The sequence below is a fragment of the Sorex fumeus genome, unplaced genomic scaffold (genome assembly GCF_029834395.1).
Source record: "Sorex fumeus unplaced genomic scaffold, SorFum_2.1 ptg000143l, whole genome shotgun sequence".
Taxonomy (NCBI): Eukaryota; Metazoa; Chordata; class Mammalia; order Eulipotyphla; family Soricidae; genus Sorex; species Sorex fumeus.
The window spans coordinates 488,953-504,296 of record NW_026606200.1 but is presented as its reverse complement, the minus strand read 5'-3'; the positions used below and the strand labels follow the sequence as shown (position 1 = coordinate 504,296).

The following is a 15,344-nucleotide window of genomic DNA, read 5'->3' as shown; positions in this document are numbered from 1 at the left end:
TTGCGGGTGATCTCGGCTCTTTTTGGAACCTGTTTTTTCTTTTTTTTTTTCCTCCGGGATCCCGCACCCTCCATGTGTTCCTTCTCTTATGCTGAACGCTTCAAAGATCAACATATAGTATTTTCTGAGTGGGATCATGATTTCTGCTGAGGACGAAGACTGATCAAGCTGAGGAAGCTCAGAATGGACAAATATTAGCAAAAAAGTAGCACTTCAGTACTATTCTCCTGTTGTTCATCGATTTGCTTGAGCAGGCACCAGTAATGTCTCGAATGTGAGACTTGTTGTTACTGTTTTTTGGCTTATAGAATACGTCATGGTAGCTTGCCAGGCTCTGCCATGTGGGTGGGATACTCTCGGTAGCTTGTTCGGCTCTCCAAGAGGAATGAAACCCAGGTCAGCCGCATGCAAGGCAAACACCCTACCCGCTCTGCTGTCGCTCCATATTAGCAAATATATAAAGGTTTTTTTTTTTTTTCAAAATCAGACCACTCTTATAAGAATGCAGTGAAGGGCCTTCTTCACAGCCACTCCTAGAGGCGTTCCTTTAGCCATTCTCACTGAATGGCCTCATTTGGCTTAGACCAACAGAAAGTCCATGGCTTGACTTGGCAAGTAAGACATGTTTCATTGATGCCTCAATAGGTTTGGGTAGTGGCAAAGAGGATTATTTAGACATTTGGATGCCTGCTAATGAGTAATGACAGCAATTTAGTGAGTGCCAAAATTGTTTGGCATTTGAGACTGACATCTGTGAAATTCAGACAGGTCTTTCAAGAGTAGAGAAGGTATAATTTGTAGACAGAAACTACCATCACAGCTTTGGGACAAATTATAGGATGAGGTCAATGAAGTGTAAGCCCCTGGATCTTTTGCTCACTTTACTAAAAAAAAAAAAAAAAGAAAAGAAAAAGCATAAGTGTGTGTGTGTAGTACAAGGATTAAACTCAGGGCCTTACACAGTAAGTAAGGCCCGTGTTCTAACTACTGAGTCACATACCTGGCTATATCTTCAAATCAGATGTTTTTTAATTATGTGAAGGTAGTCAATTGTGAGACCAGTTCCAAAAGTGAGTGAAATGTTCTTGGAAACTCTAACTTTCCCTGGGAAACATCTGCTTTCATTGGCGTCAGCGATCTACAACCAACATATCCAGAAAAATAGCTTCACTGGTTGGATTGCTTCTTTTCAGATACCAGAAATCTGCAGTGGCTGCTTATTTAAAATTTTTTTTTTGCCAAAAATTTGAGGAAAGCAGAATGCACCCAGAACAATAGAAAACAGTGTTTCTGTTCCCCACAATTGTTTAAATAAAGCAAAAGGAAATATTCATTCCTCAGATAGCATCATGTGAACAGTCAAAAAAGTCACATGATTAATTTTTAAAGCATTTCCTTCAAAGAGCACTTGGCAAATAAAACTTGGGAGAGCTTTGGAGCACAGAACGTTTCTTTATGATTTAGGCTCACAATCAGAGAGTAATCTTGAAATTAGCTTTGTGCCCTAAGAGAGTTAATTATTAATCCATTGCTAAATACAAGATTAAACTGAAATAGCTGAGGAAAACCTTGGTGACAAAAGCCCTTCCACGCTCATTTTACTGAAAAAAAAAAGTTAAAAAAAATAATGAACCTAGTCTGTTGGGAGAGACTTGGTTATAATTTACAGGTTAGTAAGTTGCAAGAACTCAACTTTTCTTCTAAGAAAATGTGTAAGTGGTTTCATGATAAAAATGAATGATGGAGAAACACATCTGAAGACATATCTGTTCTGAAATTGGAAGTTCCCCAACTCTGGCATGTTCAGCCAATCCTCTCCACTCTGTACCCTGCTGCTCCTTTGAGAGTGCTCCTCTCCACACAGCATCACGTTGCAACCATAGCTACCATCCCTGGAGAAGCTGTTGTATTGATTTAATACCACAGACATTTCACACAGCATCTGTACCTTCCTCCATAATATTATCTATGAAGATAATGTTTTGTTCCATTAAAATGAAACTGCGGAGCAGTGTTCTGGTAAACCAATCATAATTAGAAAATGAATTTTCAGGTATGTCAATTTTCTTTGTTTCTTTTTGCTTTTATTAGTGAAACACCCTGAGGTACAGTAGTAGACTTACAAACTTTCATGCTTGGGTTTTGGTTATACTATGATCGAATACCCGTCCCTCCACTAGTGCCCATTCTCTACCACCAATGATCCCAGAAGCCCTCTCACCCCCCCATTCTATCTCCCCATCCGACTCTGCCTCTGTGGCAGGGCATTCCCTTTTGCTCTCTCTTTCCTTTAGGGTGTTGCGGTTTGCAATAGAGGTATTGAGTGGCCATTGTGTTCAGTCTATAGTCTGCTTTCAGCATACATCTTGCATCCTGAGCAAATTCTCCAAACACCCTTTACTTGGTGTTCCCTTCTCAATCTGAGCTGCCTTTTCCCTCAGCATGTGCACCCAACACCCAAGAATAGTTGAGATAAGTACCAGGAGGTCCAGGTATGTCAATTTTCATAGGATAATCTATCCACCATCACTTCACCTAAGCTCTGAACTTCAACAACCTGTTCACACCACTTGTATATATTAAATTGGATGGTTTCAAAATGTCACCCATGTAGGAACTCAGAGTGGTTGAGAAGTCCCCATTTGATGGTTGTCCAACTCTGAATGTGCAATCCCCTGAGGTATGTGGACTCCATGGCTTGGTGGTCTCCTTTCTACTGACACTATGGCTCTCCTGTAGTCTATGTCTAATCCTGCCCTTGGACCTTCACATCTACTATTCACATCCCTTATGTTTACCTATTAGTCTGATAATAACCATCAACCAAACAAAAACCCTAGTCTGGATTTAGTTCCTTTTTTGAATGCTCAGTCATCTGGATTCATGCATTTTCAGGCTTACAACATGAGCAGGCTGGAGCGATAGCACAGTGGGTAGGGCGTTTTCCCTACACGAGGCCCACCTGGGTTTGATTCCTTTATCCCTCTCAGAGAGCCCAGCATGCCCTCAAGGCAGAGCCTGGCAAGCTCCCCATGGTGTATTTGATATGCCAAAAACAGTTACAAGTCTCACAATGGAGACACTACTGGTGCCTGCTTGAGCAAATCGATGAACAAGGGGTGGGGGGCAGTCTACAGTGCTACCAACATGAGCATGGCATGTCCTTGCCTGTTACCTTTTAGCAACACTCTGTTTTCTGACTATCCTGCTTCCTTTCCTACCTCCGTTTTCCATTACACAAGGGAGCACACTCCTGTCTCTTTCTTTATCCATAGACTGCTCTGCATATAGACTTGGGATATTAAATGTACTGATAATGACTATGAATTAGAGTTAATCCCATATATTAATTTTTAAAGTCAAAGACCTAAAATAGAAACACAATGACTTAAATCGATATAACAGAAAAAAGTGCTTAAGTTGAGAGATGTTAAAATGATGAAAGGAGAGGCATATACCTCCGTAGAAATGAGTCTACAGATACCTTTTAAAAATGGGAAAACTACATGATCCAGCAATACTACTTCCAGACATCTATTTGTGGGATATGAAAACACTAACTTAAAAGGTATCTGCATCCCTGTGTTCCAACAAGCATTAAATAATAGAGCAAACATTGAATCAACCCAGATGTCCATAAACAGATGATTAGATGAAGAGGCAGACTTTTGCCTACTCAATAGAATATCTTTTTATTCTGTTAATTAAAAAAATTGCTTATTAGGACAAGATGCAGTAACTTGAGGTGATGATGCTAAGTGAAACAAGTCAGAAAATGAAAGAGAATCACTGGTATTTGATTCACATGTATAGTGGAAATGACTAAAGAAACACAAGGGGGATAAACAAGACTAACTCAGATTCTACAATGTTTACTGGAGTGAAAGAAGTAGAAAGATAATAAGAATTGGTCCTTATGTATGTTGGGAAGCATATTTTGATTGTCTGATGATGCTAAAACAAATAGAGGTAGAATGCTGTATTTCTGATATCCTACAGTATTGTGAACCAACAACAAACACTTAAAAAAAAGTGGAAAATGAATATGCATCTAAAATTTAAAAAATAGATATGCTCTAACTATCCAACATAGGTTAAATAAGTGGTACATATAATATCAAAAGTGGGGGCAACACTAATTTTCTGATTTGACTTCTTTTTTTTCCTTTTTTTTCTTTTCTTTACTTTTTCTTTCTTTTTTTTTTTTTTGGTTTTGGGTAACACTTCGGAGTGATCAGGGACACAACCAGCTCAGTGTTTGGAGGATAATATGGTGCCAAGGATTGACCCCGGGTCTCCCTAAAGCTAAAGCAAAGCATACATATGTTTAACCCATTGAGCAATTCTTCTGTCTCCCACTTCCCCTTGAAAATTTTGGAGTGATTTCAATTGCCTGTGAGTTTTTCTTTTTTATTTTATGATCAAACAGGCGCTTTTCCTTCCTCTTTCTTCTGTCTTCTAACTAAATCTGATGGTAATTTTCTATATCATTTTCTCTTCCTCTGAACCTGCTGAGATAGTCATGGGACTTCAGGCTATAGAGAATATAATGAATAACCCTCCACAGTCAGTAGGAGCATTGCTTTTTAATATACATTTGCAGATCAACTTTTTGAAAAAAAAAACTCTTGATTCAACGAGCTGGGTATATTTTTGAAATGATCGAAAGAGTCTTTGCATAACTGAAATTAAATCCATTATTTCTAAGTTTAATCTTTGCCATCTTTCCAAAGCAAGGCAGGTAAGAAGGGATTAATGGGAAATTGGGGCTGCCGTAGAGATGTACAGATCCTTGGGCTGTGTTTCTCAAATGACCTGCACTATTTTAATCCAATGTAATTTACTTGGTTGTAGCTGAAAGACAGAATGGCCTTTAAATCCCCTTCCAACATTTCTGCCCAGGTAGCACTTTCTCATTTCTTTCCATCTTACTTTATCTGTAGATAGCAGGTGAAAATGTGTTAAGGAGCTGCTGGGATTACCGTTTCTTTTCTTAATAAGTGTGAGTTCAGGAAGTGACACTTGTCATTTTCCTCCTTCCTCAAATACTTCAGTCCTCGTAGGAAAGTAATAGTTATATCCGAGGAATGCACCGGGCCAAGCAAGAGCTTATTATACATTAGTTTTGCATATTCTATTGAAAAATGCGTTCTCCCACTGCACCACTAAAATGCTTCTTTCTCATCCTTAGTAAGCCCCGTACACTGGGTAAGAAAAATAAATGAATAAATGATTTGATAATAATCATTGAAAAAGGTTTTAAAATGGCAAGTGATTTGTGATGATCGACTGAATATTTCCATATCGTTAATTTTATACAACTTTTTTAATCATAAAAAAATGCTCAGGGTCTACTACTCCTACTTCTTTGGGATTGGCACTCGGAAGTATTTGGGGGACCATATGCATATTGAATTTGTGTGGGCTTCCTGCAATGCCAGTTTCTCAACTGCTGTATGTTTCACCAGCCCCAGTTTTATTTTTTTTTATTTTTTGCTTTTTGGGTTACACCCCATGATGCACAGGGGTTACTCTTAGATTATGCGCTCAGTAATTACTCCTGGCAGTGCTCGGGGGACCACGTGGGATGCTGGAAATTGAACCTGGGTTGGCCGCATGCAAGGCAAATACCCTACCTGCTGTGTTATTGCTCCAGCCCCAGGTTTTTTATTTTTAATGAAACAATACGGATATTAGAATGAGGAGTATTTAACAATAAATCTTAGCATTCCTTCCATTTTTTTCCATCCTCTACCCCACATCCCAGCACTCTTCCGATACCGATTTTTCACCGGTATCATACCTCAGCATACTGATTGAATGAAAAGTGTACACACTGTCACACTGTCCTCCCGTTGCTCATAGATTTGCTCGAGCAGGCCCAGTAACGTCTCCATTGTGAGACTTGTTACTGTGTTTGGCGTATCGAATACGTCATGGGTAGCTTGCTTTGCCGAGTGGGTGGAATACTCTCAGTAGCTTCCGGCCTCTCCGGGATGGGTGGGGGAATTGAACCAGGCTCGGCCGGGCCAGCGGTGAGCAAGGCAAATGCCCTATCACTGTGCTATCGACACTATCTGTTATTAGAAACAGATATTCCGTGGCTTCAGTCCTGCAGTTGTGCTCCATAAGCACATTGACAAGGACACACTGAGAACTCAAAGAGGTCCTGGTATAGGAGTAGATGGAAAGGGGAGACAAGAGGTTGGTACATGGGGATATTTTGGTGACTGTTCACTTGATAACTGAGAATCTTAGTCTGCTACTTAACACCAAGTCTTTGGATTAGAAAGAGCATATGAATACTGCACACATAAATCTGCCCCCACAGCTGACATATTTTTCTCTTTCTTCTTTTCTGTCTACCTTGACTTAAATAATATTGAGACACCCTAGCCTTATTTTTTCCCTCAAGAATCCATAATAGGGCCTGAGTGTACAGCGGCTAGGGTACTACTTGCATCCGACCAGCTGCAGTTTGATCTCTGGCATCGCAGAGGGTCTGCTCAGTCCACTAGGAGTGACCCCTGAGTGCAGTTAGGATTAAACCCTGAGTACTGCCGGGTCTGACCCCCAAACAGAACAAAACAAAAAATAATCCACAATATCAGTGTTGAATATTCCCCAGCTACTTCTATTCAACAGAATTTGGCTTATTGTTTTAAAGACTTTCTGGTGTTATCAAAGTTATTAAAAAGTGGGGCTGGAGCAATAGTCCAGTGGGGAGGGCATTCTCCTTGCATGAAGCTGATCCGGGTTTAATCCTCAGCATCCCGTATGGTCCTTTGGGCACCAAAAGGAGTAATTCCTGAGTGCAAAGTCAGGAGTAACCCCTAAGAATCACTGGGTGTGAAATCAAAGGTCAATAAATAAATAAATAAAGTTTTAAAAGGTTATAAGATAAGTATATCAGGTGAGCCAATGATATACCTCAACTGGTAGAGCACATGTCCAGTCCTCAGTTTGATTCTCAGAATCTGAGAATTCTTCGAGCTCTGCCAGTTGTCATCCCTGTAGAGCAAATATTTTCTAAATTTGCAAAGAACTTTCACACAGTATTTCACTGAGAGTCCAAGAGGATACAAGCTCAGCAAGGTTTAGTGATTTTCCAAAAATCCAAAGTGAAGTATCATGTTAAGCGAAATGAGTCAGAAAGAGCGTGATAGACACAGAAAGATTGCATTCATCCGGGAAACATAAAGCAACTAAATGGAAGACTAACACCCAGGAGTGGCCGAGATTAGTATCGGGAATTTTGCTCCATGACTTGGAGGCCAGCCACATATGCTATGGGAAAAGGAAGCTCAGATAGAGAAGAGAGCACCAAATAATGGGTGTTGGGAGGATCCTCCCATTGTGGGAGATGCATGCTGAAAGTAGACTATAGACCGAACATGATTGCCACTCAATGCTTCACTTGCAAACCACAGGACCCAACAGGAGAAAGAGAGAACAAAAGGGAATGCCCTGCCACATAGGCAGGGTGGGATTGGGGGACGGGGGGTGGGAGGGATGCTGGGACCCGTGGTGGTGGAGGATGGGCGCTGGTGGAGGGATGGGTACTTGATCATTGTATAACTGAAACCCAAGCACAAAAATTTGTAAGTCTATAACTGTACCTCATGGTGTTTCACTAATAAAAAAAATTTTAAAAATATCCAAAGTGAAGACAGCACAATGTGGGGTAGGAGGAAGTGGGTGGGAAAAGAGAAGTCAGTTCAGTACCTCTCGTTTGCTGCAGAGATCTGTAGCATTTACTGAAAGAACTTTCCATGGTAATGCTATAAAAGTAGCGGAGGAAATGGAGGATTTATTAGCAATTCCTAAAACAGTCCTAATATAGTTCCTTTTCCGTATTAGGAAAGCCCAGCTGATGGAGAGATGAGCTTGCCCAACTGCCCTAAGGATCTGGGATCTGACACCAGAGCATCTGATCTCAAACTCTACCTCTCTTCTCTGATTTTCTTGTAGTCTTACCATTTGACAAGGCAAAGAAGGACGGTACATTATTCAGAATTCGCAGTAAGTTTGAAATGAAGGAGTCTGCCATTTGCAGTAAGTCATCATTTAAAGCTGCCTACTTTTTTGGGGGGGTGGGGTGCAACTAGCCATGCTTGTAGCTGGCTGCACTATGCCAGATAAGACACACATTTTTATTGCAATATACTTTGCCACTGTTACCAATTATTCCCTAAACTTATTTCAAGACTTTCTTTGCACGGTCAGTCAGGTGATTTTCTCAGTGATCACGTGAAATTATAGGTTGGTTGTCCATATGGAACATTCCTCCATATGTCTATGTAAAGATACACCACTTACCACCATCACTGCCTTCTACCTTCCATTGGGACTTCCTTTATTCCTTACTCCTTTTTTCGTCGTTGTTATTTTATTTTCACTTTGACTCCCTCCCATCTATTCACTGTCTTCCTGAATTTGTACCAAGGACACTGATTTTGAAATTGTGTTCTCTGCTATTCCTCCACTGTTGGCCCACAGACTGCTGGTGGGTCTGGGGATAAGTATTGGAACCAGCCTCTCTTGAGTATCAGAGTTCAGTGGAGAGAAGAAACATTATTTAAGAATCTCAGGGAACAAATGCAAAATCACAGGCATTATGATCACCAGGGTGGAAGGTGCAAGAGGATTTGGCTTGATGGCCGGTCCCCAAAGCTCCCCCGAGAAATGACAGGTGAGCAGACATATGGATGAAAAGGAAGAGAGCAAGGAAGATGAGCAACACTCATGTAATGAAGGACATGGCAAGAGAATGGTCATGCAGAGAGAAGGGATAGAGCAGATGCGCAGGCCACCTATGAAAACAGGGGAGAAAAGTGGGGTTTGGGGATGGAGGGAGGAAATGGGAGAAACAATGGCCTGTTGAGACATGGCTGTTCTGTAAGCGACAGCACTGTGTCCACCAGCTGGACCTTGAACAGAGGCGAACCCCAGTTCCCAAAGGCCCTGATCGACTCTGCACACTCACAGCTTTCCTTCCAGTGAAAAGGACTCAAAATCAAGGTAGTCTTCGCTGTGGTTGTTCCAAATGGATGGGGGCACCAAATTTCCTCATGACAATAAATCTCGATGTTTATGCCCATGTCTGACTAGCATGGAGGCAGGATTAATTTATTTTAAAAAATTATGCATTGAATTAAATTACGTATGAGTATAATGGATTATAAATCACATGGTGTGAACTATGCACTTTTTCTCATGTGCCTTAATATGGAGCAGGGTTATTTACAAATTTATAGGTCTGTAGTAATAGCTGCAGCCTACAGTGTGTAGAAAAATTCATTTATATATTTCTATTTTTTTTCTCTAACACTGGCTAGTAAGAATTTTACTTTTGCATTTGTGATGGGCACCTCAATACTTGTGCCTTCTCAGTAGCTAAGAATTCAGGTATCATTTCATTTTCAAATTAGAAGAGACTCTTTTGGGTCAGCATTCTTTTTTTCCTTTCCTTATGTCTCTGCAAACAGCCTTATCTTTGTATTCAGACAAAGTAAGAATCTCTCATTTATCTGTTGGTTTGGGGACCACATATGGTGGTGCTCAAGGCTTACTCCTGGCCCTGCACTCAGTGATTACTCCTGTTGGGATCACTGGACCGTGTGGATGCCGGGGATTAAATTCAAGTTGACTGCATGCAGGGAAGGTGCTCTACATGCTGTATTATCTTTCCAGATCCATCCCCCTAAATCTATCCTTTATTAAGAAGGATCTGGAAATTAGTTTTTTCTGAGAAAGGTGATCAGGTATGTAATAATTCTTATAACTTCTACCCCAAATACTGCTTATAGTTGTCAAAATTTGACTTACACTTGTGAAAAGAGTTTTAATACTATGGAGAATATTGAAGGAAATTAGGAGGCATCTCCATACCAAGGACAAATAGGATTTGTAAGAACTGAGCTATAAAACAGGCCTGGCAAGATGAGAAACAATATCCGCTAAATCCTGAAATAAGCAGCATTTTGAAGTTCATTCATGTCAACTAGAACGATGATGATAAAGCATAAACAGTACATCTGGTAAAGAAGAGAAATGAGAATTAGATCCTAAAGAGAATTTGAAGTATCAGAACATAAGCTTGGGGAACCAGAGAACAGAACAGTGTCTGTGTGGCACTACCAAGCACAAGAGACCAGGCAAGGAGAGGCTTTCTTTGTCAGGAAGTCATTCTTTGACTTCCGGGAGAGAGAAGTAAGAATGAGTCAATATAACAAAACGTACTTCAATATGCTCCTTCCTTCCTCTGTACCACGATTTCATGTTCCCATACTGCAAATCACTATAAAACTTCTGCATGAAATAGTTATGAGAAAATACTTATAACCACAGGGTGCTATGTGCTTGGTCACCAGTAGATCTTCGCTTTGTTGTGAAGTGTTGATCTTTACAGGATTCCCCTATGGACTTGTCATCCAGTGAGGGACAGCCCAACCCCTTGGGAGCATCTGCAAATGGCAATCTCCTGAGCTCCATCTAGGATCAATTTGAAAATAAATTCTCCATGGGAGTATGGTGCTACCAACAGATTAACCTGTGGGGCAAGTGCATCAGCAGCCTGATGGTGCCTTCTGACTTCCAGATACCCCAAAATTGCTGCTGTGCCTTTGGCCAGACCCCAACAACTTGGGTCCAAGTTTACCAAGAAATTAAATGGCCAAAAGTTAGGTATGTGATATACACATCCACAAACCACCTCCAGCTCAGCTCTATAAAATCATTTATTGGCCTTTTTTCAGAGACCCATAAATCTCGAAAGAGATCAAAAGATGCAGTTAGGGCCTATAGCACAGAGGTAGGCGGGAACCTGCGGCTGAGAGCTCTAGGCCCGCTTGGATTGGGACTGGGCCTCCTCCCCCCAGGCCCCCAGTTTTCTAGTAGCTTGGTAGTCACACTCACAAACTGCCCCCAGTGCCATGTAATCTCATCAACGGCTAAGACCCAGGAACTATAAGTCAAAACTCCCAAAAGAGAGTGCCGCAGAACCTCCTGACTCTGCACCAGGCTGTCTTCACTGGGGCGCCCAAGAGGGGGACAGGTGAGAAGGGACCCAGATGTGGCAGTCAAAAACCTCTACAACCCAACCACCACCACACTCAAGGCTGTTCCACATGTGCTCAGGATGAGACTCATGCATGAGTCCTAGGGAACCCAGTAATGCAGAACTTTGTGACCTTGGACTCTGGACTCAACGGGACCCAGAAGCAGAGATCCTCTGCCTTTTCCCCCCAGTCTCCAGAGATCCAGGACTGACGCCCATAAGCCATCTCCTGCCAGCGCCAGATAATCTCACCATCCTTCACCATCCAGATCACACGGCTGCTTCTCCCGAAAGGGAACATAACATGAGGCCCCCATAACCATGCCACCAGACTGCACCAGGCTTATTTCTCTTGGAGCGCCCTAGAGGGAGGCAGGTGAGAGCCCTCCCCACCAAGGGACCCAGCTCTGGCAGCAAAAAACCCCCACAACCCAACAACCACCACACTCAAGTCTGCTCCCCATGTGCTCGGGCTCAGCCTTACATATGAGTAAACATATTCCTGTACCATGCAGCCATGTGACATATCATAAAACATTCCCCACCCATTCTCCATAATTACCACACCATATTTTATGGGGTTAAGATAGTAGGCAACAAATAATAGAGGGAAACATATATACATGTATATAATGCATATATACATATTTTAAGATACACACACACACATATATCAAAGCTCACATCACCCAAACTTTAACAACATGTTAGTGATATCCTGCAGAATGTCTTAATGGCTCCTGCCAAAACAGAACAATCTACACACTGATTCCTATATAAACACTTTTTTGTAAGCATGTTCAGCAGTTCTCCATAGCAGACAATACGAAATAAATTATTTTGATTGTGTTTTGGGACAGGGATTGGGGTTTGGAATGGAAACATCCCAAATTTGATGATAAGGTGTAAAGGTGGTGTAATTGGTGTTTGAGTATTGAATGTAATAAAACATTGTGAACTAACTTATAAAATAAAAAAATTTAAAAAAGGTAATGTGGAGTTTATGCCTAATTCAGTCAACTTAATCAATCGCTGAATAAATAGCAGTGCTCCTACGTTATTAAAAAAAAGAAGAAAATAAATTCACCAGGTAGAAACACACAGACATGGGCTCAAACATACCCAGGATACTTTGAACATTGTTCAAGTGTTACCAAAAAAATCAAAGATATGAAAACCAATGATGGACTTTAAGCCTCAAATTCCACAAAAAATAGTAAGAAAATATTTACTACAACATAGAATCAAGTGACAAATTGTATGATGTGAATAATTGTTGATGCGGAAGTTCAGAGCAAAAGAACAAATATTGATGCAGAGCTCAGAGCAATGGGACAATACTCTGAAGTGATAATGTTCTGAAATAGATGTATAAAAGGAACATACAAATGCTAAAGTTTTCCACCTCTCCCCTAAATCACCGCATATATATCTCAAGGGTTTGATATGGTTATTTCATGACTATGCCCATTTTACAGATGACAGAAGTGAAGTCCAAAAAGTTTAAGTTTCATCTCTAAAAGAGGGTGTCCATGCTTTGTCTTGGACTATTCCCTGTAGACGGGTGAGCACAGGTCACATGAGCGGTAGCTTTCTCATCCTGACACAATGCGAATCAGCATAGGACTTGGGTTAACACAGTTAGTAACCTACTTTCCACGTGATTAGTTTCCCTAATATTAGGTTTTAGGGAGCCGTTCATATATTTTTTAAGTAGTAGGATTATAAAATTACTATGCCTACTCTTCAAAACAGATGATTGGTCCATCACAGAAAAAAGTAAGTCAAAAAATGTTTAGTAACACAAACAAGCTCAAAAACTCAGAACAGAACAAGCAACTAGAAAACTGGGCTCACTGGATTTTAGAACTAGCACTGACCTCAGCACCTTTGAATCCAGGGACAATCAAGAAAGTATGAGAAAAATCAAAGGACTCACTAGCATCAGAAACCAAGGTCTCTTTAATTTCATGCTCTTGCATGGAACATAGTCATTGTATAAAAAAAAAGGGAATTGTTCATTCTGTAGGAGCTGAATATCATAAATTATGTATTTTCACATTACTATGTCCTGGCTCGTTTGCTACCATTTTTTAACCAAATCCATGGGAGAATATACCTAGTATCTATCTATCTGTGTGTCTATATAGAAATGTGTTGATATATTTATAAAAACCTTATAGATGATGACCCTAATAATATGTTTTTACTCTCTTGTGCATCTTCCTATTATTGTTATTCAAGGAGTTTTTATCTATTGGTTTTACTATGCTTCTAAACAAATTAATATTATAATGAACTTCATTAGATTTTCTATGTGAGGTCGTACACTATATTCTCAATATAATTTCCTATATTATATTGTTATCAATTAAATGCTTTGGGAACTGTATTGCATCTATGCAGTTTTCCAGAAATGCACTCTGACAATATCTTGCTTGTTTCCTAAAAGCAATAAGAAAGTAGCCTATATGGAACATTTATATACTAGAGTTTCAGTGCTCCCGCAAATTGGCAGATTGAATCTCTTTCTCCATTCCCAAACACACACACCCCTGCACAACAGAATGCCTCCTTTCAGCTGTGTATTTTATAATAAATCTATTTTCAAAAGGGCTTTGTAAGCAGTACTGCATTTTTGGAAAAAGGAATGTTACAAGTCTAGAACTAACTTTCATCTAAAATTCTTTAAGTGATAAAAACTTGATTCTCATTTAACTTTTCAAGGTGGAGGGCTAATGTTAGACAAGGTACACACAGATTTTACTAGCAAATGATGAATTATGTTGCCTTTATATATATATATATATATATATATTTTGGAGCTGTAACTTCAATGGGCTCCATGTCCAGCTGATCTTTTAGCTCTAAAAGAAAAGTGACCATATAGTAATGATAGAAACAGTCATTGCCCAGGAACTGAATGCTGTCTGCCTCTTTGACGAATGGAGTAATGAGGATCCAATCAGAGACATCCCACCAAGACAATTTTCACCAAATTATCCAGACAGACATGGCTTGGATACCCAGGAGCAAATCCAAGAGCGACATTGCAATCTCAATAGTGTGTTTACACAAATATTGTGACATCAGTCCTCCTTCTGGAGTCATTAGACAGAAGAGGATATTAGACAGAAGGGGCCCCTAGAACGCTGGACTGCAGAAACAACAAGGAATCTGGGTTCGTCAGAATCAAGTGACTTAGCAGGTACGTGCTGTGGGTTGCAGAGCTTCAGCAGAAAACCTGGGAGTCTCTTGCGGTCGTGAGGGGAAAGTGAGATGAATGACACTCACAGTTGTGGCAGGTGGACCCGCTGTAGCCCGTCTCATCACAAGTGCATTTGAAGCTGTCCCATGTTTGTGAGCACTTCCCGCCATGCTCGCAGTGATTGGGCACACATCTGTCAGAGAAAGAGACAAACAGAAATAAACCAACAAACAAAGGAGATTCACGAGTGGCCAAATTCCAAGCTGCCTGTTCAATATATCATTTCTGTGCCAGGTTGCCTTCCCAAGGCAATTAATCCTTGTTAGTTTAAGCAGATTAATATGATTCATGATGGAAGGTGCCAAGCGCACAAAAGATGATATATCGCTGGCCTGGTGTTTCCCATTTTCAAGTCAACAGTGGAAATGAACAAACAGTTGAGAGATTCATTTGCATATCAGAGATTCGTTTTATTTTCCTTTTGCACAAAAACAAAGACACCAGCTAAATTTTCTCCTGGTGGGAAATGGAAGATAAGTCATCATCTTGTTTCCAGTTCTTTTTTTTTTTTTTGGTAAATGCCAATACCAAGTCAGGAAGGAGGACTGACCGAATTTCTCACGGCAATTTCTGTTGTAGACATAATGTCACCATAACAACAGCGTTAGAAGAAAAGATTCTTAAGTTTTCTTTATGCTTCCCTAAGCTTCCTTGCTAAGGAAGTCCGGTTTAAGGCGGAAACAAGGGAAGTATGGCGAGAAATACAAGTTTGTGTGAGCATCTTTACACATTTACTAAGATATAATTTAAGTTTTATAAAACTCAATCTATCATTTAGAAATGGTCCAATTAATCTGACTTTATAAGTATTTTTAAATTTGGAGATTATTTTCACAAACTAAATAACAAATAAGCAGAAGTTCAGCAAATGGGTGATCATTTCCAGGGCTAAATTTCGGAATTAAATGAGGCCCCCTAGCCACTGTGAAGTTAAGACTCATTCTGAAACATTCCTGTTTTAAGAGTTCAAACCTTTACTTTTCTCCCATTTTGGTCCTCTTCTCCCTCCCAAGTATT

The 15,344-nt window shown here is 40.3% G+C and overlaps 1 protein-coding gene across 1 annotated transcript in view; it reads right to left on the bottom strand.

Moving 5' to 3' along the window:
• Positions 1–15,344, bottom strand: part of CNTNAP2 (contactin associated protein 2) — a gene marked incomplete at its 5' end in the record, with an annotated part of 1,346,219 nt that overhangs the window by 900,550 nt on the left and 430,325 nt on the right. The window contains one exon of the mRNA XM_056106760.1: positions 14,354–14,460. Within this exon, the coding sequence (XP_055962735.1) occupies positions 14,354–14,460 (107 nt within the window). The remainder of the gene's footprint in view (positions 1–14,353; positions 14,461–15,344) is intronic.